This window comes from Dermacentor andersoni, chromosome 7, assembly GCF_023375885.2.
Source record: "Dermacentor andersoni chromosome 7, qqDerAnde1_hic_scaffold, whole genome shotgun sequence".
Taxonomy (NCBI): domain Eukaryota; kingdom Metazoa; phylum Arthropoda; class Arachnida; order Ixodida; family Ixodidae; genus Dermacentor; species Dermacentor andersoni.
In genome coordinates this window covers 149606580-149616665 of record NC_092820.1, presented here as the reverse complement: position 1 = coordinate 149616665, position 10086 = coordinate 149606580, and the positions used below count along the sequence as shown (strand labels likewise).

Genomic DNA, 10086 nt, shown 5'->3' with positions numbered 1-10086 from the left:
AATAAATTTGCTCTGTAACTGTTCACATTAAGTTAGATCTAAGGTTGTGTAGCAGTGAAAAGAACGACGCGAGTGCCTTTGAAGAAAGGCAAAGAAGAAGTGTTTACGTTTGCATCTTGTTTACAACATGGCTGCCCGGTAATGGTGATGCAGAACGGGAGTTCTCTCCGTTCTGCTTGTAGAAGCTACGTTATAGCGTTTAGATTAGGTTATCTGCAATAAGGGAACAGCAAAACAACCGTTCAAAGATGCCGGCACTAATCGAACGACCAAAGATGAGCCTGCAGATGTGGGCGGCTTTGAAGAGCCACATCATGCGCGAACGGGAAAGGAAAAAGCAAGAGCAAGAAGCTGACGAAGCAATCGAGCGGCTGCGTCGAGAACAGGAATTGAAGCGCAAACAGGATGCCATGACGTTGGAGGAGATAAAAGATCAGGTAAGCTTTCAAGAACAGGGTAGTATACAGTCCCCGGTAATCGCTGAGAAAACAATGAGCCACACTTTATCGGGGCCCGTCACCTCCCCTCTTCTCGATCCCTTCGCATCTTGCGTATTCCGTACCAAGAACCTCGCGATACTGTAACGGCGATAGGCTGTACTGTTGCGCTTCGGCTCGTGTTCGCAAGATATAGCGCTCTAGAACCGTTCGATTTGGGTAGTGCGCATAGCATCGTATTCTGTCGCCGCTTTTGTGCACATGTTCCCGACTTTTCTATTTGCCCAAATGTTTCATTTGAGTCGTTGCAAGTCAGTGGAATATTTGTAAATAACCGCGAGTGACGTAACAAATTCCCTAGGATGTGTTGCGAGTTTGTTGCGTTTCCTTTATGTTATGACTGCTACCGGGCAGGAACGGCATCAGGCCGGACGGCCAGGAGCATAATAACGCGCACACAAGAACAGGAACACTGCGCCCGTTTATTCAGTGTCAGCCCTTTTTCCAGACGTTCCGAAGCAGCTCGCGGCACGTGTGGTGACGTCAGTCTCGCGTCACGGCGAACGCAGTTTTTCTGTCTTCGTTGTCGTTTTCACTTTGCAGCACGTTATGTTCGTGTTTGCGTACTCCTACTACCAGCAAGTTCACGAGCTCTGCTCTCTAAAAAAACATTCTGGCAATTCTTAATTGCGCACTATAAATTACAGCAATCGAAACAGTGGCTGCGTTAAGGTTAAAGCTCCAGGCAGCTGCTAAGTTTAGATGCTTGCGTGCGAGCTAGTGCAAAATTGAAAACAAAGGAACCTCCTGACTGCCTTTTTTTTTTTTTTTTTTCGCGCGGGTACTACAGGTCATGCAGTCAGAGAAGAAGCTCAAAGAGCTGAAGGACGAGAAGCATCAGCTTTTCATGCAACTCAAGAAAGTACTCCATGAAGATGACACTCGTCGTCGTGCACTAGACAAAGAGGCCAGCGAAGTGGCTGCAGCCCAAGCTGCTGCGGCCAGTCAGGCCTACGCTAACCACCAGGCTCTCGGCATTGTGGGCGGAGCAGGCCAAGCCCAGCCGCTCTACATCCAAAGCCTAGGCCGCACACCTGTCTTGTACAAGATGACAAGCCCACAATCTGGCAATACCATCAGGACCCACTCAAGCTCGCTGAAGCGGCCTCACTCACCTTCGCCGCCCCTTTCATCACACTCCCAGACTGGTTACCAGGCTCCCCAGTTCACGTACAAGGCACAGGTCACTGCATATGGCTCCAAGCTTGTCCCATATCCAACAGTCGTAACATCAGGAGCACAGCAAACTCCAGTCTACTATGCGGCTCACCACATCCTTTCAGGCGGCGAGACAAGCGCGTCGCCTATCTACAATGCAACCACATATGCACCACAGTTCACCACCCATTCCTCAACAGCAACGGAACTTGCGTTGAAACAGCATGGAGTTGTAACACCAACCTCGGCTTCATCATCACAGGGGCAAGGTTACACACACATCTCACAGCAGGCTTTCCAAAAGCATCTGGAACACGGCAGCAGCAAGGGAGCTGCATCGTCATCTAGCAGCACTTACAGCGATGACAAGTTTTACGTCCAGACGAATGTGATCCCTCGAGCTTCACTCTCTGGGTCACTTGTGACAGGGCAGCCGGTTGTGCCGGTGTCACGCCAAGTGAACGGCACATTTGCGGGGCAGGGTGTTCAGCGTCACCAGTACACTAGTCAGTCGGGAACACGGTTTTACTGAAGCCACCAAAGCACACAGTTTGCTGTCCTTTTGTTTTATTTTGGTTTCCTTTTCTTTTTTACTTTGGTTGTTTGTTTTCATTCTTTTCTTCTTTTTTTTTTTAAGACCAGGTTTTTGAATGTCTGCTTTATTCCATGCTGTTTTCTAGCTGGCTATTGCAGCATCAAGTCATACACAACCCGCATTTTCTCTTATTATTTTTTTTTTATATATACAAGAGCAGTAATGGTATGGATTATTGAAAACTGTTCTGAAAAATTGTAGTTGTGTGCCTGACACACATGTTGGCAATCCATTCACTTGTTTCCGGTGATGTGTCACAAGAGCCATGCTAATGTTGAGTGCCATATGAATGGTTTTGCATAATCTCGTTATTTTCAATTTGCAATCATTAACTAATCATTCCACGCAACACCCTTCACTTAACAGCATTGGTCAGCATTGAGAGCTTTCAGTTAATACACATTGGTGTATGTAAGCGACATGTGGAGTGAGCTTCTATTATGATGAATTCTCAAGTATCAGAATCTGATTCTGCTGTTCACATGGCTTGAGGTGAATGGTTATCCTTACTGTTTCCAAAATGCTCCATGTGATGGCATGAATGAACTATGGCACAGCAATTAATTTATGAGTGAAGTCATTGTGCATCCTGTCATTTTGCACTGCTGCAGTAATGTCCCAAGATCTTTTTTTACAATATCAAAGTTATCCACACCATTGATATTAAGGACTCAACATCCTTGACACTCAACAACTTGACAAGGACATACCTAGATAACTAATGAGGACAGTTTTGTCATCAGTATCAAGGACTTCTTATGATTGTCACTAAGCACATTGTTGTAACAGTCGTCTTGCCATGACCAAGGTGATTGAAGCCATTTGTGTTGATCTCCTATAATGACGTCAGCAATAGCCTTGTTTTTTTTTTTTTATGTGTGCTGATGATTCGCTTCACATGCAATAAAAAGCAAACATCGCACTGAAGCTATAAACAGCTTTCCAGCAATTGCTGGTAACATGTCGTCTATGCAGTCATGCTTGTGTATATGAGCCTTGTCCCAAAGTTCCTGTAGCACTGTACGAACCATAACATTACCAGTCATGCAACATACAGTGATCTCCAAGACATTCTTTTTTTGGCAACATTGTGTTTGGCTCGGCAACGTGCCTGCATTAACATTGTTAGTGGTGCTCGGGAACTGCCGCATTGCAGGCAATACCAAGTTGTCCAACCGCCGAGTCACTGTGTACAATTTACTGTAGCCCACTGTCCATGTATTATGTGCACGTGCCTGTGTCCTTTCTTCAATGCTTTTTCATGTTATGCAACTGCAGCCACTAATATTCAAGTCCACCCTCTGATATGCAATGTATGCATGCACGACTTGCTGTGGGGGTATTCTGGAAGTGTCCGCCCAGTAGACATGTCTATTTCATCTGTGCTGGAGTTACGATTGGCTGGGCTGGGGTACACGTTGGAAGGAGACAAGCGTCCACAGCCAATCAGCACTTGAGCGGCAGATGAAATGGACATGTCCACTGGGTGGAAACTTGCAGAATAGCCTCCTGATCTGTACTAAGCACACCTCTATGCAGATGGTTCGTCGACATAGAACAACCTTCTGATTCACCTTATTGCAGCTGCTTGCGTTACAGCCCAAAGTTACACCTGACACGTACTGATCCCAAAGACATGAAGTTTGTATAATACATTGCACTGTGCAACAGCTTTAATGCCATAATTATCATATTTACAGGCTGTATTTGTGCTGTTCACTCATGTGTGGAAAGAAAATGCGCACCGTAGGGTATTGTTCGCTTGAGGGCAAGACTCTTCTCGGTGTTGCCTGCGCTTTATGGTGAGCAAACTTGCATACAGCTGCACCATTGGTGTCTACAGTGTGGTCCACTGTTGAGGTGCAAATGTGCAAGAGCATTGTGTGAGCAAATTCACCGGTGTGACTATAGTCAGTGATGGGTCAAAAATGCAGCAGCAAGTGTCTCTCAAAGGGAACATGTACACATGCAGCAGCGAATCACCTCCTCTATAGACACCCTATCCTCTGAATCCATGTCCTCGGCTTTAATTGGACGCTTCCTTAACAAGGAGCTCCTCACTTTGCTGGGAGATGTTTTGCATCCATCAAGCATCAGTGACAGGACTGCGGAGCAATAAATCAGGCCATTAGTGCACTTAGCCTTTTCCGGTACATCAAAACATTTTTTTTTTTCCAGTTCAGTTTATTTCTATTTATGATTGCAAACGTTGCTGTAAATTGTTTGGCTAGTTGGTTCATTACGGCAGCAAATGAGTGCCTTGGTCTCCTTGCTTGTCTCTCGTGTGCTCTGGCACCGCTGGCTGCCTGTCTGGGTACACCTCAGCAGTAGTGAGCGAGATGGCGGGAGAAGCGGTACGAGAAGGGGCGAGGGGTGTCGGAGAGGAGGTACTTTGTGTACAAGGCCAGTGTCTCTCCCCCTTTTTCAAACGACCCATGTGTACGGCGGACTGTCTTCTCTGCTCCTACACTTGTACATTTTGGCTGCTTGTGTGTACGCTGCGTGACCACGACGTGCTCATTGTTGCTCAACAGCTCCTCCCCTTCGTGCCAGTGGCATTTGTAGGGGGAACTATTTCTTGAAGCACGGAGGGGATAAACAACAGGTGCACCACGCTTTCTTGGGAGAAGCTCCTGTGCGTTCTTGACTTGTCACAGACCATAGTTTGGAGACATCTGCACAGCAAACAAATTGAGGCTGATTTACCTGGCTTTCTCAGGTTTACCTGGTTTACCTGATTTATCTGCTTAGTATGCTGACACTGTTTCTGCTGGCAGCCGCAGCTGAAGTGCCCCCAGAGTGCGAGACATCTGCTTGCATGTTCCACTTAGCAGTGTACCACACTGTGCATACTAGTAAGCGCACATTCAACCTGTGGAAAAAAAATAAAATGTACATGGTGCTTACAGCCTCTTGAGGTATGTACACATTGGAAAGATTTCTCAACTCACTTTGTGTGTCTGTTCTTCAGCCTGCCGTGCGTTGTACAGAAGTGCGAGATCTAATGTTTGACTATGTCTTGTACATTTCTTCAAGTGTACTTTCTTTTTTCAGTTTCGAGCCTTCGCCTCACTTTAGTCGAAGTTTTACAATGTGTGCTTTTTGATGTTGTGCCGACCTCTGCTTACCTGCTTGTTTTTTAACGTGTCCATTGCTTACAACATGAACATATATATATACATGCTTCTGCTACTGCAAAAGTAGCGACAGAGTAGCTTTGAACAGCTTTAGCTGTTTGAGGGCACAAGAGTACTGCAAACAGGTCAGAGTACTTGGAAATGCCAACCAATCAATAATATTGAAGTCACTATCAGGGTTCTAACATTATTATCTACAACCTCAGAGTGAGAAGTCATTCTTTCATAAATTATTTCCTATTGTTTCTTGTCCCCCTCTCTCCATTATATGTCCCTTGTCATGTGCTCTTTAAAGCACAAACCAGAAACCCTTGGTCAGCTTTCAGTTCTGATGTACCTACCAACTTTTGAAGTTTGTTGTACAAGCTCTGACCATATATATGCATGTCCTGGGTTTTCCAAGCCTGTCTGCAGCACTTTGTTACCCCCTCTCTAGTGCTTCATTCACAGTAGGTTCTTGCCTTGTGTGGCATTGTGTACAAAGGTGTGCCATTGGTGGATGTATTTCCACTGTGATTATTACACAGCAGTCACATCACCTTTCTCATGTGGCTGCACTTTTTTTATGCAACCTCCCACACAGCAGAACTGACCGTGCGTCACAATGCGCAAAAATATCTATTTGGAGATTCGCCAACTGGCTCAAGTGTAAGCAAGTGGCCAGGTAACGTTGCTTGAAGAGAAAAAGCACACAAGTACAGAGCCTTCCATATGCGAAGAGTACACAGCCATTAATGCATGCTCCAAAATGAAGAGCCTCGGCTTCCTGTTTTCAACACGGTCTTGCCTAGTTTTCTACTGAAGTCTCATCCGACACAACCTTCTTTACATCCTGTATTCTTCATAAGCACATGTTTGTCAAATGCCAAGGTTGTTGAGAAAAATTGGACTTACTTTATTATTATATCTGTGTTCGTTATATTGAGGTTCGACTGTACAGTTAAGTCAAAGAGTTGGTAAAAATAAACTGCGTCTACAGAGCATCTTAGCCATGGCGAGATGGCTGTGTTAGGGATTTTGGCTTGGCCGCTGAAGCCGTCAACAAATTTGCCCAAGAAGCAAGAAACAACCAGTGGATCATAGGACATGCACTCCCGCAAAGAGAACCTTTTAAGTCTATTCTCAGCCAAGGCAAACAAACTCCAGCCTGTGATTTGCACCGTCGCAATGCCTTTCAGTCAATAATATCACAGCTCTTGTGCACAGATTGTGACTGGCATGTGGTTTCCTTGATGCATACTACATGACTGGAATGGCAAATAGCTGTGGCCATCCTCACGCTTGCAACGTCGCATTCAGCACTGTATGCCTTTTGCCCCCTCCCATTGACGGTACTCTTGCCATGTTGGAGGCTCTGGAAGAGAACATAGCTGAAGTGGCAACTGGTGACACGAAATGCAAGCTTCCTGCGCGGAGCTTCATATTGTATAGCAACCACGATACCGTAGTTGAGTTCTCAGCCACCTGGTGGTGCTAACATGATGTAGGTGCAGACACACCTGCAGCATGCGACACCTTGTAGCCACGCTGATGAAGCGACTTTCTCCGATTCAATATTTCTCGCTTCCTTCCCGGCACCATACTCGTCAGCCGGCACAGCTGTTAGTAGTTTGTTTACTACTTTTTGCCATACATTTTTCTGTACACTTAAGAAAAAACCTATTCAGAGCCCTATATATCTATACAATATATAAATATATATATATACACTCATATATATATATATACACATATGTATACAAGATTTTAGCATGGAGCATTTTGCCAAAGGAAAGCTGTGTCATTTTTTTATCCTTTCTGTCCTCTCCACTCTTTCCCGCCCAGTTATGTTTTTGTTGTATATTTACATTGCAACAATAAAGGGAGCCAAGTTATTGTCTCAAGTCTTTTGCTTGTCCTTTCTAGCATACTGGAAACATGTGAATGATGCTCTCAAAAGCATTAAGGAAATGCAATGTCAAGAGCGTTGAATGATATGCCACTCTGGCACCACTTCAGTAGAGTTCAAGATGACAACCACTTTGCTGCAACTAGCTTTAAACCTTCTCGAAGGCTTGAAGAAAATGTTGCAAAATCTGGAACGGAGGGACTTTAAAAGGAATGTAGTGAGGGACAGCTTTTATTCGATGACCAACTGTTATACCTGCCAACTCTAACGAAATTTTTTGTTAGGTTCACCAATTTTGGCTCGTTCCACAATTTTATTAGTGTTGCATGAAGTTCTGTGAAAAATCTTGTTTGCAAAAAAATGTTCTAAAGGCACTGAAATGTGTGAGATTGCAAAAATCTGTGCAAAACGTAAACTGGTGGCTGCGCCGCCCTCTTAATAACAGCGCAAAATGTCGTATACCAGACGAGTACTTGCTTCAAGCAAGTTTATTCAGATAAGTTCCTCAAACAGGTAAAACTTGACAGCAGCCACGTCGCTGAAAAAAAAATCGCTGTGATCGAAAAGCAATGTTGCCAGTCTCTGCTGTTCCAAGTTTGCTGTTTGTGTGCTAAGGTAAGTAATCGTTAATGGAGTTTGTGTGTATCTAAAAATGTATGAGCTGAAGGCAAGCAAAAAAATTCATGCTATCCCCTTCACTTCCCCGATGCAGAATTTTGTGCCTGTGGGACTCTTGCGAATGCGCAACTGTTACAACGGATCCGCATACAACATACTTGCGGATGTAACACACCATCCCTTCACAGTTTGGTCTGCCTGTATTATCATTGCAACAAATTCCGCTTTTAACGGACCCGGCGATAACGTACTATCGGCTACAACGGACAAAATTTTGGCCATGTATTGTCTGGATAGTGTCCATACAACGTACTTCGCCGCGGCGATGTCTAAAAATGCACTTTTTCCCTAAGGAACAAATGCGGCATATCGCGCAGCGCATTGCCAGTGAGGAGTTCTGTACTGGTTTTAGTGTCGACCACGTAAGCGGCCCAGCGCTGTCCACAGCTAACGGATCTGTAGCTGCAGTGCCGAGGTGTGCCGCTAGGCCTAACCAGCTTCGAAGCAAAGTCTTAGCATTCGGTGCTTCAAAAATTAACAACCGCCGACGATTGCAAAATGTATCGTTTTGGGAACACTGTATTTCTGAACGCATCAATTCGCATTGGGTACGCACCATCGTAGAAGGATATCCTATCCTATCATATATCTATTCGTGACGACGTCCGAAATGCAAAAAGGCGCGTGGTGCGATCGATGTTGAATAAGCTGGTTAAACTTGCACCGTACCGGGGCTCTCTTTCGATCGCGCTACAGGTTGTTTTCGCGAAAGATAAAGTTAAAACATCGGGTCGTTCTACGGGCCGCTATTTCGTATGAAAAACTAATTGCAGCCGCGTCGTTTAGTCGTCCGGAAAACGGCGGTCGCCAAGATGTGGCGTCGTAGGTGCCGCGGGACTGTTCGGTTACTGCCTAAACCCGTTTATCGATAGTTAATCATTTAATATTGGATGTTTCTTTTTTATCGTTCTTGCGATCGCCTACGGGCGATACGGTGGCATAGGCGAAGTTCCGCCATTTCACAACATACCGCGACCGTACATTTGGAGAGAAGGGACTTCGAATAAAACGGACCTTTTCGCTAGATTATCACAGTCCGTTGAAACGAGCGTCGACAGGTTGGCAGCTATGCCAAGAGCTGTGTATAGTAATGATATATACAGATGAAGATAAAGTTCAAATCTTAAGCACAGTATGCAGAGATAAGGAAGAAATTTAATTAAGGAATTAAAACATTTACTGAGGTAGCACTTTTTGACGTCTTGATTCCTGTGTGGGATGACCCACTGATGATTCACTTGTCAATTTAATCGGATCAATCGTGACCCACTGATGAGCCAATCACCAGGGAGTTGTGCTCGTTTGAAACTTCATCAAGGTGCCGTAAAGAATGATTGCAACTGAAAGTGGCAAAAAGTCGAACTGGCAACATGTTCTGCACTTCTCTTGCATAAATACCCAAATAGGGAAAAACACCTGAAAATCTGCATCATTAGGAGATGGTCAATGACACTGTTAAAACTTTCAATTCAGAAAGGGACAGCGAGTTTTCATTTTGAATTTAATAAATATAGAACCTCCTGCTACCAACGAAATGCAAGCAGAGTTGTGAAAGAACACACTGCCAATCTGAACCAATTTACTCCCAAGCAGCAGCAAAAGCAATTTGATGTTGACCAAATAGTAAGCATGGCCAACTGAAGGACCAACACAATTCTATGTCGGGCCAACATTAGCTCTTTTCTGTGCTGCCAGGACTCTTTTTTTTTTTTTTTATACTAGAGTGCAGTGCTTTTGAAAAAGCATTGCCCAGTGATGATTATGTCCAAGTAAACTTGGCTCATGAAAACTGGATCCTTTCCATGTTTTGGAGAAGCCGAATTCATTCAAGTTTACAGTTTATAGCTGTGGTGTGTATAGAATGAAGCATACACAGGCGTTTTGCTTAACAGTACAACAAAAGCTATTTTATCTTGTTCCAAATGCTGCCTCTTTCAAAAATGCTACAGAAAAAAGATAAACACATTTTTTTCTTTCTTTGGAATGGCAGTATTACCTTGAGGCCAACTCTGATTTTCCCATTCAAATACTCGCAACATGCAGAAGTGCTTCCTTTAGGCAACTGCTCAACCAATTTAGACGATGTTTGTTGCATTTAAAAACAAAGTTAGAAAACTGAATGTAGCCAGCACA

The 10086-nt window shown here is 44.4% G+C and overlaps 1 protein-coding gene across 1 annotated transcript; it reads left to right on the top strand.

Moving 5' to 3' along the window:
* Positions 1-106: 106 nt before the first annotated feature.
* Positions 107-7270, top strand: LOC126533607 (uncharacterized). Its single transcript, XM_050180771.3, has 2 exons — positions 107-437; positions 1288-7270. The coding sequence occupies exons 1-2, from the start codon at positions 249-251 to the stop codon at positions 2185-2187; spliced, it is 1089 nt and encodes a 362-aa protein (XP_050036728.1). The 5' UTR covers positions 107-248; the 3' UTR covers positions 2188-7270.
* The last annotated feature ends 2816 nt before the right edge of the window (positions 7271-10086 follow it).

Excerpts from the sequence above, each read along its gene's own strand:
- LOC126533607 (XM_050180771.3), top strand. The coding sequence starts at position 249 with ATGCCGGCACTAATCGAACGACCAAAGATGAGCCTGCAGATGTGGGCG. Across the intron at positions 438-1,287 it reads TGGAGGAGATAAAAGATCAG|GTCATGCAGTCAGAGAAGAA; the intron begins GTAAGCTTTCAA and ends CGGGTACTACAG.